At 43.1% G+C, this 15,060-nt stretch overlaps 1 protein-coding gene across 1 annotated transcript in view; it reads right to left on the bottom strand.

Annotated features, from left to right (window-relative positions):
• Positions 1-15,060, bottom strand: part of SPTBN5 (spectrin beta, non-erythrocytic 5) — a 128,531-nt gene that overhangs the window by 73,756 nt on the left and 39,715 nt on the right. The window contains exons 25-29 of the mRNA XM_067557931.1: positions 13,689-13,803; positions 11,716-11,826; positions 10,320-10,499; positions 7,671-7,874; positions 5,453-5,602 (exon numbers count right to left, since the gene is read on the bottom strand). Coding sequence (XP_067414032.1) covers positions 5,453-5,602; positions 7,671-7,874; positions 10,320-10,499; positions 11,716-11,826; positions 13,689-13,803 — 760 coding nt within the window. The remainder of the gene's footprint in view (positions 1-5,452; positions 5,603-7,670; positions 7,875-10,319; positions 10,500-11,715; positions 11,827-13,688; positions 13,804-15,060) is intronic.

Genomic DNA, 15,060 nt, shown 5'->3' with positions numbered 1-15,060 from the left:
GAAGATAAGGTCTTGTAGTGATGGTCCCTGCATGACATTCTGCAGCTTAGTCCTAAACTGTGTCAAACCAAAGCATCAGAAACTTGCCTTTCTCTCTATTTTTTAAAATAAACTCCTACTCCTTGTTCCTTTGGCACTGGAAATTTCCATTCTTCTTCTGATGTGAAGGAGTGAGAGGTTAATAAAAATTCCTCTGGGGGAAAAAAAAAAGGGATAAACTAAAGAATCCACATTCAAAATAAAAAGCACTATTCCTCCAACGCCGCTACCACCTTTCCCGTCTGCAAAACGATATGAGCATGTGATGGTCTGAAAGATAAATTATCAAGCACGAGTCTCTGCTCTCTGAGCGTTCTGACAGTGAGACTGCAGCCAGAGGAGGATGGAGCCAGGAACACTTGCCAGCGACAGACCGTGAATTTGCCGTTATGTCGTCTATGAGAAAACTCAAAGCAGCTAACCTAAGCAACGCATCTGTTGCCTTGAAATGGTTAGGAGGAAGCAGAGCATATAGAGGTCTGCTTCTGCTAAAAACAAAGTAAGTTTATTCTCTTTTTGCCTCTCTCAGACGCTGCCTGTCTGCACTCAGAATGGCAAGATCTCTGTTCACAGGTCTTAGGAGAATTTCCCACAACTGTTCCAAGCAATGGAACAGCAGAACTCAGTTATAAAAAAAGATAGCTGTTTGCCTAATTTCCTCCACATGTGCTCTATTTTCTTTAGCACAGAACAATCCTAGACTAAATCCTGCTGAAATCCTTCGAAGGTTTAAGTAACTTGGATGTAACATAAGATGCTGGCACGAAGTCAAACTTGTCACACTGGCACGGAGAACGAATGAGAAAGCAGTTTTAGTTTAAAACCCTGTGTGCTGCTTACCTTTTTCTTTCCCCTATTCCTTGCTGCTGGAAGAGACTTTGTTTAAGGTATATGCAGCGTGTCCTACCCACAATAAAGGTCTGTCTGAAGCAACCATGTTAAAGAGATACATACACATTCTCCAGACATATAGCTGCAAAAAGACACAGCTAAGTAATGAAACCCACACACCCACACCCAAAAAAAAAAAAAAAAAGTCAGAAAGAAGGGAAAAGAGTGTTAAAGTCTGCCTGCCTGAGGGGGATCCTTTTTAAACAGGTGTTCTCTTCTGTCTGTTCCAAGATCAGCAAATGACAAAATCCTCCTTGTGAAAGTGATTTGAAAGTCCACAACTGAAGCCTCAGGGGAAAATGAGGGAATAAAAGCTTGTTAAGAAATAAGAGAGACAACGCAGCTACAACTACATGTGTTAAGAAATGTCAGTTTAAAGTGGCGGTCTCCTTAATTTCTGCCCATGCCACCAAGAAAGAGGACTTGTGTCACTACTCAGCCACATTTTAGTTCTGCATAGCTGCTGTAATGAGCAGTATGAATGGAATAAATTCCCCAGCTACTGTTTTAATGGATGTGCCTAGAATACAAAATAAATAAATACTGATGTGCAGCTTTATTAAACTAAAACTATAGACCCAGTAGATAATATGGAACCAGCTGCAGAGAATACCAGTACACATCTCTTGATACTCTCCCCTTTATTCAAATAAATGTCCAGAAGCAGAACATGTGGCAAGATCTGTGTGAAGCATTCCCATGTGGAGAGATAAGGGAACAGAAGTGACACATGGATGTGCCACCCAGGAGTTCAAGGTATGCAGGCACCAGAACAACGTCAAGGTTTTTATTTAGGGCCCAACTCTGAGTCATATATTTCTAAAATGTCTATGGCCTTGGTGTCTAAGTGCTATAGTCTACAAAATTAGTACCGAAGTCCATAACAACAATACTGCTATTTCTCGCCATTCCTCCACAAACAGCAGCAAGAGTGCACTTTTGTTTTATTATTATTTATTTATTTGTATTACTGTAGCACCTAGGAGTCCTAATTATGGACCAGAACCCCTTTGTGCTAAGTGCAGTATAGCCAACAACACATTGATACAGACAGATCGATATTGGAGTACCAGGCAACAATGAGACAGTATTGGTCAGCATGATTGGCTGTGCTGTTGTTTTTCTTTATAGATGCCACTCCTTGAGGGATAGCTTTCTTGAGAAAAAGTACTTGAATTTGAAGCTTAACATATTCAGCCTTGGGCTCCGTCTGGTCTTTCTTGGCAAGGAGTTCCATAGACAGGTCCTGTCATGGAGAACTCTGTTCCCCAGCCTAATATCCTAAGCCTGCATCTCTCCAGCTTCATTAACACTTCAGAGCATAGCTGTTTTGGAGGGCAATGGAGGATGAGGTGGTCTCCAAGGTAGCCAGGTTCCAAACCATTAAGGGCTTTAATAAGTAAAAACAGGACTTGGAGTTCTGATTTAAAACGAACAGGGAGCCAGTGAAGTTTGCAGAGTTCCGATAAGATGTGTTTCTATCTGCGTTCTTTACTTAGGAGGCATGCTGATACATGCCAGACCAACTTCAGCCTTTTGGTGACATTTTTTATTCAATATCAGGTGGCGAGAGTTAAAGCAGATTAACTATGAGGTGAAAAGGAACAACTTCCTGGCTTTTCAATGATGGAAGAAAAGCGTTTCTTAGTACTGTGGCAAACTGCAAGTCCAGGAGTAGTGATCAGTTCAATCTGATCCAGAGGCTTCATACCAGCTTGAGCATCTGTTTTCTCACAGCCTATGTTTTTAGCAAATTAAGTGTCTTCCCTTTCCGACCAACATCACTTATGCATTTCTTGGGTTAAGTTTGAATCAACTGCTCTTCACCCGTCAACCGATCTCTTCCAGGCATTGTCACATCTCAGGCTATGTCAACACGACAAACCAGGGGTGTGATTCACAGCATGAGAGAACTAGCATGCTAAAAATAGTAGTACAGTCATGTGAGCACAGGTGGCAGCAGCATGTGCTAGCTGCCCCAAGGATGTACCCAGGGGGTTCAGGTGGGTTTGTATTTGAGGAGGCTACCCTACACTGCCAGTGCGTGTGCTACACTACTATTTTTAGCATTCTAGTTCACTGACAGCTAGTGCAAGTATGTTTAAAAAATAATTAAGTGAATACACCTCATGTAATCCTTTATCTGATTAACCCTGCAACAAATTATCAGCAACCCTACAATAACAAATCTGCGTAAATACACAACAAATGAAATAAAACATTTTTAGTGAGGAAATAAACTTCACATTTAGGTTTCCAAGGGATTAACATAAGAAATAAGGTGAAATAAATACTTTCAAAATTCTTCCTTCCACACCAGGAGTGTTCTTTTAAAACCAACTCGGGCAGGTTCTCTGCTGTGCTCAGCTTCTGCTGAGTGCAGGGAGAGAGGAGCTGTCAGAGAGCCAGTTATGGCGCTTCAATTCTCTGCCCTAGCCCCTGCACAAATTATAGCACCCTAGCGCTATGGTCCCCTACTTGTGCTCTGGCCACTTTCCCACCGACCCTGATATGCGCTCTGTGGAGGGAGAAGGAAGTGACGGAACCAGCTCTACTGGCTCTACTATTGTGGGTTTCAGTTCTGTGAATAGGTATCCACAACAGAGAAGACAGAATCACAACTGCACCTCAAGCGAAAGGCCAAGGACTGAATTACCTGCTACAATCCTAGAGATGGCAATCCTCTGAATCAGAGTTCAAGTGTGCTGGCAAGGCAGTCTGTGGAAGCTTGGACTGCTGCTACTCCCCGTGTTGTACTTCACCTGTTCTATGGATGGTGGACTTGACTCTCTTAGGCTGTCTATCCAGCAGCTTACAGCAACACCAAATTTACATGATGACATAAGTAAGTTAAACAGAGCTACACTGGCTCATGTCTGCACCAGTAACCACTGGAATTGATGGATACTGACTCCTGCCATGTGTCAGCAGTATACGCTTTTGTAACCCTGGCCCATGCAATGTGATAGAGGGCATGGAAAAGACCAACCTTTGATCTGCAATTCTGCATGTCCTACCTTTGAGACAGCATACACAAAGTAGAGGTGCAGTAGGCTAGACCCCTCTAGCACCCCCTTGGGGAAAGAGTGGGTGCTGCTCCTGATCTGACCATAGTGGGGATCTGCTCCGCCACAAGAGGTAATAAAATTTGTTGTAACTACCAGTGCATTTTCAGGGGAAATAAGTCAGTGAACTAGTAATAAAGTAGCACAGAGACTGCATTGCACTCCCTTATGCTAGAATATCCCTTATCATCAAAACAGCTGCCTTTACCAATAGGAACAGAAATGCCAATTTCATCTGTAGCAGCTATTTTCAACTGCATTTCTCAATGTAAGTAGAGCAAGAAACGTTTCTGGGCAGCATATAGTACTTATGAAAAAGGGCATATTGTGTTTTCCTTTTAAGCATACATCTGTGTGTTGGCTGATCTCCATTTCACTCTTAAGAAAATAAACCAAAGCCAGAATTCATCCTGAATAAAGTCTTTTCAGAGTTCCTGAGCTTCCTCTGATGATGTTATCCCCATGGGATGTTAGCAGGGGTCTGTCAGTCCTTTGCTTGGCAGGGACTGAAGGTAGGTATTTTCCAACCTGTGTCATTTGTTAGTTAAGCAACAAATAAAAATTTATAGCCAGAAGAGCTGTGCTACACTTTACTACAGAAACCTGAAACCAGGTGAAACTCTCTTGGCTTTGGGTTTCAGCACACACTCCCAACTCAGGCCATGTTTGCCAAAAGAGCCACTGGTTGGGAATTCTCACCACAAAAGCATTTTCTATAAGCACTGAGAAGTGGTGGCTCCAATCTCTGAACCCCAAAGGGTTAAATATCATTGCATGGCATAGCTCAGGGATACTTCCAATGCTGCTCCCAAGTGCGTGCATTGATGCTGGGGCAGAGCAGAACACACACACATTGTAGGGAAGCTGGCTGCTGCTCAGTAGTGTCTGGGAAAGTTCTCCTGGCACCAAGGTATGAAGCATTTGCACAGATGCATCCAAAGTCCGACACAAGCCTGGAACCTTTTGCACTGCCAGCAGTCTCATAACAAGAAATGTCTATTAAAATCACCTCTCAATGAGAAGTTACCTTTAGATTCTACCTGCTTCAGTTCTCTTCATCCTTTCAGTTGTGATGGGCATGCCAGTCATTGCTGAGAGTAGCCCACTCCCTTGGCATACCTGATACATTCTGGCAACCTGTTAGTTTGAGCAGAGCCATACAAAACTACACCAGAGATTGCACACACAGTTTTCATGGTGGGAAACATTAGACCCAATGCTGTGACCACTAGTACTTGAGATCAGTATTTAAAACATTATTACCAGTAAAAGATTGGGAAGAAGAAAAGATTATGAAATATTGAATACTGTTGAGGAATACATCTCAAGTGCTGACATCTGCCTCAGTGTATCCTGTATGCATCTCTATTCTGGGTCTTTAAATAATCCCAGTTATAGTTGTGCAGTCACATGAGTTTTAGGTTGGAAGAATTTCACCAGAAGTATACGTCACTCACCTCCTGGGAGTTCAGGATCTTTTCCAAGTGACCCTGATCCCGGTAGAACATTTGTTCTAGATGTATTTTCTCCAACCACTCCTTTTTCTGCTCCCATTGATGGTACACATTATCCTTTTCTTCCAACAAAGCCCGCAACTTCTGCTGGATCTGAAGGTGACACACAAAGAAAAACCCTCGCAGTTATTGTAGCCCATAGGATTAGGGGAAGGCAGGTAGGAGAAAGCAGAGCTGGGAGTGACCGCTTCTATGGCACTTTGGCCAAAGTTACCAAACAAAAGAGAGTAGGAATAAATTCTAGCACTTTTATATGGGCACAGAAATAAGCAGAGGGGTGTCCAATCTCAGGTGTGAAGGAATGTTGGTGACAGTGCATGTCTGTTTACATATGGAGGGGCCTACGCCAAGCATAAAGCAATGGTAGCTGTTTCTCAGGCTCCTTCTCCAGAACTGAACCCTGATTCCCTGTTACCCATGACTACCAGAGTAGGCAGAGAAAGTACCACTGAAAGTTGATAGGACAGAGACTTGAATGAGGTGTCAGCACCAGGGCAGTGTGCCATAAAGCAGCATGTATGAACACATGCCACATCAGTGTTTAAATATATGGCATTCCAACTGCTAAAGCTACTGGTGTTCACAGGCCTCTGACTATGAGTATTAAATTGGATTCTTATTATTTTAACTGTACTTGCATGTTCAAGGACTGGGAATTGGGAAGATTACTAGTTATGGTAGATGCACATTGTAATATTTAATAAGCATTCAGAGATAGGTTTTGTCAGATGAGAAAGCAATGCACTTTTTATTAACTACAAAAACTCTGCTCAGGTTTCTAGAAACATCAAAACCAGATCCTAAGGTACGTGATCCACACAGAGCAAAGTTAGAAGGGGTGTGAGTGGGTGTTTCAGACTCACCTGACATGACACAGCCTGTGCTTCAAGTCAGTCCCCTACGTGGACTGCTAGAAGTGTTTCTCAATCTTTTTGATATCAGGGACCAGCTTCCTATACTGTGTCAGGGAGATCTCAGGGACCGGTGCCGGTCCATGGACTTGTAGTTGAGAAACACTGGGCTAGACCAACACCAGCTACAGTCATTCACAAGGAGCTGATTGACAGCTTGATGTTCTGTCTGGGTGCAGCACAACATGGTTTTAGCTCTGAGTCATTCTGATTTGTCTTTGTTTCTTGCATGTTGTAAATAGAGAATTGGTAAAGTCTATCAACCCTCAAGCGGATCTGAGAACAGTCAAATTAGAGCTGTGATTTGTTCTATCCGTTTAGTTTCTTGCATTGTTCCTAGCCATGTCTCAAATACAAGGTGTTATTTTGTAACAATGTATTTTATTGCAAATGGGGTCAATATTTTGAACAAGAATTCTATCATAACTTCATAACTGTTATGAAAGTTTAGCAGAGTGTCCTCTAGTACTTAATAGGCCAAGGTTTTACTGAAAAGAGTGTCAAATGTTTTCTATAAGGTTTTGTGTATAAATGATCAAAATGTTTTGCAGTCCAGCAATTGAGTGTGTGGAGGCTAGTTTGCTTTCATTCATTCTAACAGATATAGTAGCTGTTTGAGTTCATTTTGTTGGTGATGAATGGGTTGTAAGTGTGTGAGATACACTGGAATACTCTCCATCATGGAACCAGGTGGTTGTATGGGAATTGTACAGGATGCTTGTCCTGGTACCCTAGAATTCTGCTTCCCATTTTTCTTTCATATTTTGAGATTTATCTATTTCAGCATCATATAGGGCTGCATTAAGTTTGTCAGCTGTTCCTTTAGATTGGCTTATGTGTTTGAGCCTTTTCAGTACATTTGCCCAGCCTGGTCTAGTTTGGAGGTAGCGCCATAACTGGAAGGCAAGAACTTGTAAAAACCCAGTTCAGGAAGTAAGTAGCATTGTCTCGATTTGCTCAAAAGAGTCCAAACTTCTCAGATAACCCAAACTCTGCCCCGGCATGTATTTGTATGATTCTCATATAGGTCCATCCTCAGGTGTGACATGGTGTGAAAGAACATTCATGTGTATCCAAGCCAGATATTATGCTGAGTTGGGTGTGGATCACAGCATATGTGTGTGTGTGTGTGTGTGTGTGTTTATGGATCCAAGGCCAGCTCAAGCACAGAATGATATCTGTGACAGTATTGAGCAGGTGTGTGTGTGTGATTGTGATCCCAGGAATGCTAACAAATGGTTTCTGTTTACCTCTTTTGGTGAGATTTTCTCATCCTGCAGAAGTGACTGTCCTAGCAGTACCACTTGATGGTATGTCTCCTGTCGTGCCTCAATCTCTGCCAACAGCTGCTGATGTTGGGTATGCCTCAGACTGCTAGTAGATATATCCCGGATTGTCTCCTCAGTTTTCATTTCCCTCATCATCTCTGCTGTCCAGGAGAAATAGTCCCACACCTGGAACCAAGAAAAAGTCCAGGGTCAGGTTAATATCAGGCTTAGGTTGTCAGACTGTTAAATCACTACATTACAGCTCATCTCTAATAACAAATAATGCAGCCATAGAGAACACAGACAATATTTCATTAAGGGTTGTAATGATATTATGAACCTCAACGGGGGAGTACTAAAAGCTCAGAGGAATATCTACTTTTAGTATATTAAAAAACAGGCCTTTTGTTGTAACATCAGAACCACAACATTGTGCAATGTCTCATCAGCAATAACGGGATGTTTTCTGTTGTCCTTTATCTATGAGAACTTATAACAGACATCTCTGCAGTGTGCTATTCTGCAATGAGCCGGACTGTATTACAGATTTAGAATTTCCGAGACGGCATTTGAAGCTCTCAGCTGGGGCAATGATATACAAGAACACGCACAACACATCTTAGAATTATTTTCAGAATGCAACTGAAGAAACTTGTGAAGCTAAAAATAATTCTGCAAGTTTTGTGCACCTAATGTATTGAACCCCAACCAGTCCACTTACAGTTGGTCTCTCATATGTGCAACAAGGGTTGTGCTCCTGTCAAAAATAGGAGAGCTTGGGATGCTGGTGGGGATTGTGTGGGAAGTTACTTAACTTTTTGTTATATGTAACTGTCCCTGGGCTATCTGAGACAATCTTGTGGAAATGGATGGGTCTGTTTGTTAATTAGTGTATTTGAAACAGATTGCAAAAGGCCTTTCAAGCATTGGACGGCTGCTCTTTTATTACAGAGTACAAAAACTCCACATCAGTAAATAAACAAAGAGTGCCTTATTTGTATATTTGATTGCATGCTTTGCACATGTAACTCAGGCGCATCATTTTGAAAATGTAATCAGCTGTAAACGGGTGCCGCGCCCAGTGACCATGCTTTGTACATGACTGTCACCAGTGACTATGATCATTTCTGAGGAGACTGATTCAGTGTATGTGTGCAGGCTTCATTTTAACTTGCATGGCTGTAATTCAGAGTCAGGACTGGATATCATTCAAGTCATTGACATTCCATTTGACACAGCGCAAATATCTAAGGCTCAGTGAGATTTAAGTGTTAGGGAAAAATCCATAGATCTAAGGATATTTAGAGCAATGGAATGAACCTGCAGCCATAGGGGTTTACTGCACTGCCATTACTGGAAATATCCAAGGATAGGCTAGACTCCAATCTATAGGAGACTGTTGAGAAGAGCCATCCTGAGACCACGAGGAGTCTAGTGCAAACTTCAGCATAGGGGTCCTCATGCCTTTTACTAAGACACAAAACCCACTTTAAACCCAGCTTCCACTGAGGGTTCCTTCAGAGAGTCAGAGCCCTCTGCTGTCACAGGACCTGTAGGTCACTAGGGCAGTGCCGCTGTTCAGTCACAATGAAATCAAACCTGACACAATGCAGAAGGATGCAGTAGATAACCCAGGAAAAATCCCTTTCTACAGAAATGATTATCTGATTTCTTTATACATATATAAAACAATCCACATAAATTGACACAACAGAAAATCTGTGTAAACACTGTTAGAGGTCCCAACACAAACCGGACAAGTGAACAAATGCACAGTTATCTCTTTATCTAGATTTCAACAAAGTCAAAATATCACCTATTGTTTGCTGCGACTGCCTTTCACATCATTTTATTGGCTCCAAGGAGCATTCAGCACAGCTAGAAGGAAGGGAAGCAGCGTGGCCCTTTGTGCTCACCAGCAGTGGGCTACTGGACCAGAACCTAGGTGCAGGTTAGAACATCCTGCTGTACTCTGTGCCAGCTGCCTATGGCACCATGGGGTCATTCCTAGAGCTGAGCAAATAACTGATCTTTTAGGTCAGTGACTGAACCAAAAATTTATTTTTCAATTTTTCTCATTGAATCAGAGAACCGAAAAAAAAAAATTGTTTGGGCCAAAACAAAAATATTTCAGAAGTTGATTCCAATTGACAGTTTGTTTTGAAAATGTCAATTAGAAACAAAATGTTGAAATGGTCCCTTGTCACACCCATTCCCCTATATATACACACATACGGATGACACCCACAGAATCATCCACACGTCCATTCCCTTATCAACACTCATGCTTACACAGACAGATAGGACTTGGTTTGCAGAGATGATGAGCATTAGCATTTACCACGGACTTCAGAGGGATTTTGCAGGTGCCCACCAGCTAAGAAAATTAGATTGATCTCTTTCTTCACCTGTACATTGATGTCAACTGCTGCCAGTTGCCCCGTCTCTTACTACACACTCTCAACTGTGAGCTCCCATACACTTACTAATGGCATGCATAAACACCTGCCTGCACTCACGTTCTCTGTCATGTAAACCTGTGTGCCAGCCACACATGCTCATGCTCACATAACACGAAGTCAGATTTCATTGTGCATTAACAGACAGAATACAGAAGGCAGGAGTGCTCACATCTGCTTGAAATTGGTAAAGCTTGCAGGCCTTTTCCAAATGTTCTCTGCGCTGCTCCACTTTAGACTTCAGGGACTCCCAGTTCTCCACGACTGCCTGCTGCTTCGCCTGCAGGCCTGCCACCTGTCTCTCAGAGCACCGAGCCAGCACACCATCTGCAGCATCGATTAGCTCCTGCAGCTGCACAGAGTGGACGGGAGAAAGTCATCATGCAGGTTAAGAAGGGGAAGGTCATGGAGGCATCACAGAAATGATCACAAGACCTATATCAATTCCACAGGGCATCAGTATTCAAGTTACACTCTTCAGAACAAAGTTTTCTCCTGCAGCGTTTACAGTAACATGGAGTAACAGTGACATCCAGTGTCTGCTGAGGTTCATCACAACGGTGCACATCCTCATTAGCTATTTCAGGTCACAGCTCCCATTTCCACTATCCCATTTGTATAGATGGGATGCTGTCAGGTACGTGTCACATATGGATATCCCAGGAGAACAGATGTCCCTACCCTGTTTTCTATAGGTGCTGTTTATATTAGTCACAGTTAGGTTCTCTATGGATATAGGTCTTGCCTCATTTCCCTTTAAAGGTATCATGCAGCTGGTTTGGTTAATTCCAACATGCCATTCCCTATGGACAGCCCAAGGGCTAGATGTCAGGTCTTTGCCCTTTCAATGGTATGCTTCCTTAGTAATTTCAGAGTAACATATTGTTACTCTCTGATTTTGCATTTATTAAACTAGGTTACCAAGAGACAAACTTCCTTCTTACAATCAGAGCCAAACACGTCTCTTTGGACAAAATAGGATTCCTTCTGAATAACAGTGCTTTTCCGTGATCTGAACCTTTTAAAAAGTTTGTATAACAAGCTCCAGCCTTATCCCCAGCCTCATATTTCCAGCTAACCCTGGTCTCTCTAACCTCCTAAACCCATCAGAAGTCCTAACGCCTACCCCAGTGAGCTCCCACCCTCCTCTCCTCTTCCAGAACTCCCTCTAACCAGCTGATGAACCCATGGCAAGGCACAGCAAATATCCCATCTCTCACTGTATTTCATATGATGAGAGAGGCATCTAACGAATAGCGGGATGCTTTTGACAGGAGAGTGAGCCTGGCATAAGCACCCATTTCAAATGGTTTTCGGAACCCACACTCTGACCTATTTCAGAGTCAGCACTAATAATAAAGCACATCTCGTTTTTTATGTTTTAAACCACCCACTTCATAACTATCAATGATACTCAAAGACATTAAAAAAGAGAGCAGGCTTGGAGGGAGGCTGTTGGCCTTTTCCAGGCTCTGACAGACAAGTTAACTGTGGGAAATTGTTGCTGGAGCTGGCTCGCAATCCAGGCTGTTGGCTGCACATTAAAGAGTGTGAGTGACTGATCTCACCTGCTGCTCATTCCCAAAGAGTTCGTGCTCAAGGGCTGCATGTTTGCGTAGCTGAGACTGCACGCCGCTCCTGTCCTTAGCAATGTCATCAGGGATGCTCTTGGACTTCTCCTAGCAAGGAAGGAGTTAATGGGAGCTTTGTTAATGAAAACCCCCAAGGCAGAAACACTAAGGGTCCACTTCTGCCAGTTTTACTCACTTTACAGAGGACCGTTTTTATTCTGCAAGTAGGGACTGCTCAATGGGACTGTTCAAAGATAGTACTCAGTGTAAAGCTGGCAGAATCTGGCACTAAGACATTATATGGAATCTGAGTGTAACCCACTGGCAGTGAGTGTTATAGCTCCCTCAAGTGGTTGGTCCACTAGAGGATAATAGCCTACTACTGCTACACTTAACTGGCTGAAATGGTAGAGATCAGTGCTGCAGTTTCTAGATACACATGCTACTGAAGACCCCTGCAGGTGGTCATTACATGAGCAAGAGGAAGATGATTTGCTGACACAAGTGATATTCAGAGTCATGCAGAGCAGCAGATAATTCATCAACTATGTTGAGATCTATGCTGGACTGACCCTTTTGATTTTAAAACAAAGAATTTGGAGAATCCCTTGAATTTGGTTGCAAAGCACACTCTTCAACATTTAAAGTGGTAATGTCGGTGCTTAATTTGTGCCAGGGCTTGCCAGGGCTGAGCCCCGGCACCTCTGGGCTTGCCGCATTAGTTATGAAAGTAAAAAAAATTGCTTGAGCCCCAGCACCTCTTTCATTGCAAATTAAGCACTGGGTAATGTTCTACAAAAGACATATATAATGCGGTGGTGGGTCATACAATATCTTTTAGGCTGGTGTAATGGATTAGAAGTAGCACTATGTGCTACAATTCAAGACTACCTCTCAACCCACAGAAGTAAAAGTCTGACTGGGCTTGTGGCAAGGTTGAGCCTTGAATAGCTCTTGTAGTGGCACCTGATGACCGACTCAAAAGAGACATTGGTAATTAGTTGGTGGTTTCAATCCACTTCTTTGGGGGCAGGTCTTCACAATATAAAAACCATCCTTACAACTGTCCTCCCTTGACAGCAGTCTCAGCAGAGAGGCCAATGAATAAACGGGCATGGCTGTGGAATGACCCTTCTAACCTTAGATGTTGTACATCCAGATTACAGTTGAGATCCCTTAGCAGGGCAGCCTGAGGGAAACATTGCCTCTGGCTGGACCGACCCTGACCTCTGGATAAACCAAGAGCCTGGGCCCGTAGAGCTTTCAACCCAGCACTTTTGTCACAATATTAACTATTAATACATTTACACACATGCAGAACCTCTCAAAATCCCAGGTGGAATCTAGTGAGATAAGGGGATGGATTCTCGACTCACTTACACTAGTTCAAATCAGGAATAACTCAATTGAAATCAATGGAATTATGCCAGTGTGAGTAAGTGGAGACTCCAGCTCACAAAGTAGCAGAATCCTACTGCTTTGCACATTGGAAGCCATCTTGGATTTCCTCCTCTGATTGACACTAAAGGAGATGCCTTTTTGTTGGAAAATACTCTCTGTTATCTACAGAGAGCCAATGCTGTAAAGGGCAGGAGCACAATGAGGCAGTGAACAATAAGGCCTTTTTACTCTGGCTTGGTGGACTAGAAGTAGCATGACAGTGTGTGCTGAAATATGAGACAATGTAGTCCAAGCTTCATCTTCTTGCTTCTCACACAGCTCAGCAGATGTCTAGTGACTTAGACAGCTCCAGCAGCAGCTGCTGCTGGCAGATCAAGTCCAGGCTTTGAGGGATTCCATAGGAAGTTTTTTTCAGCACTTCTGGTCAGAGTGGCTTGTGGGGCATGGGTCTTTTCTGCAGGGAAACTCAATAAGCCAAAGGTAGAAATGATGGGTGTCCTAGAGAACCTTACAGCACTAGGCAGAAACTAAAGCCCCACCTCCTATGTTTTTTTCACCATGGTCTTTACCTCAATGTGTGTGAGGGCATCTGTCAGGTCTTGGTAAGTCTTGTAAATTGCCTCAGCATCCTTCAGTCGCTCGCCCCGTAACCTGAGCATCTCCAACAACTCTTCCCAGGACTTCCTGCAAAGGGCCGTGGAAAGACAGATCACACAAGTGTGTGAAATGGGGACAAATAAGATGAATAGGAGGAGCAAAGATTTTAAAAAGACTCCTGTGTAGTCTCTGGCTCCAGCCATCGTGCCTGGTTGAGTCGATTCCCTTGGAGGCAGTGAGTGTTTCCCATTACGGAGTCCATCTTACAACAATTCCTGTCACAGTCAAATGGAGGCTATGCAACTCATGTCATTGTGGGACCCAAAGGAGGTGGCAGCAGAAAGGCAGTGAACAGAAATAAAGGGCAAATCACCCACTCAGTTGCACTGTATTTTTGTGAACAGTTTATTCCACAGGAGGCTTTTTACATTTTATTTGTAATGTGTAATAGGATGATTGAAGCTTAATGGTTTGGGCTCTATTACATTTCTCAGAGATTCACATTTCTACTTCCTGGACTGGATTTTGGTTTGGGGGCAGGCAAAAGGAAATGATGTAGCTCTGGGCCGCTTGGGCCTATCTCCTGTGTATCACAGCAGAAAAAAGGAGAATGAAAATATGAGAACCCGAGAGGGAGAATATAAGAGGTAAAATTAGAAGCATGACAAAGTCAGATGAGTATGTATAAAAGGAGGGCTTGTGTGCATGCCTGAAAGACTGAACACACTCAAAAGGAAAAGCATTGATTTTTTAGAATGCTTAGAAAAACTAAATCTGTCTTTGCATGACTACAGATTGCGCATGGGGGAGAGGAGGAAAAAGCGTGGGGTTACTCTACTTATGTTCCATCCGCAGTCCTGGAGCAGCTTGATGCCTCAAATAATCAGCAGAGAAGTAGCGCACAATGCAGACATTTAAATGGTCCTTATTAGCCTTCAGTGTTAACTGAGATGAATGGGCAGCTTACATCTCTCGGGGATGTTAACTCTAACTGGGAGACTCTGGAAGGCTGCACTAGATCCATTCATGTTTGAAAGATAGTCCTGAATTCTCATTTATGCTAGGCCTCCTTACACCTTGGCAGCAGGGTAAAGGGGCCCTAGTGTAACTGAGAATTTAAGGCCTCAGTGAAAGCAAAATTTCTACAGAAATTATGTGTCTGTTATCTGTTCTGTTCATTCCCTCTGAAGCACCTGGCATTGGCCACTGTCAGAAGACAGGATACTGGGCTAGATTGGTCTGAGCCAGTATGGCCGTTCTTATGTGCCTGTGTGGAATACCAGCCTGGTTTAGCTCAATTCAACCACAGCTTTTATCTGACCCAGCCAGACCCAGTCTGTCCCT

The sequence above is a fragment of the Emydura macquarii genome, unplaced genomic scaffold, assembly GCF_026122565.2.
Source record: "Emydura macquarii macquarii isolate MOO-44397 ecotype Brisbane River unplaced genomic scaffold, CSIRO-AGI_Emac_v2 contig_1876, whole genome shotgun sequence".
NCBI classification, from domain to species: Eukaryota; Metazoa; Chordata; order Testudines; family Chelidae; genus Emydura; species Emydura macquarii.
The sequence above is the reverse complement of the archived record's forward strand: the minus strand, read 5'-3'. Positions and strand labels throughout refer to the sequence as shown.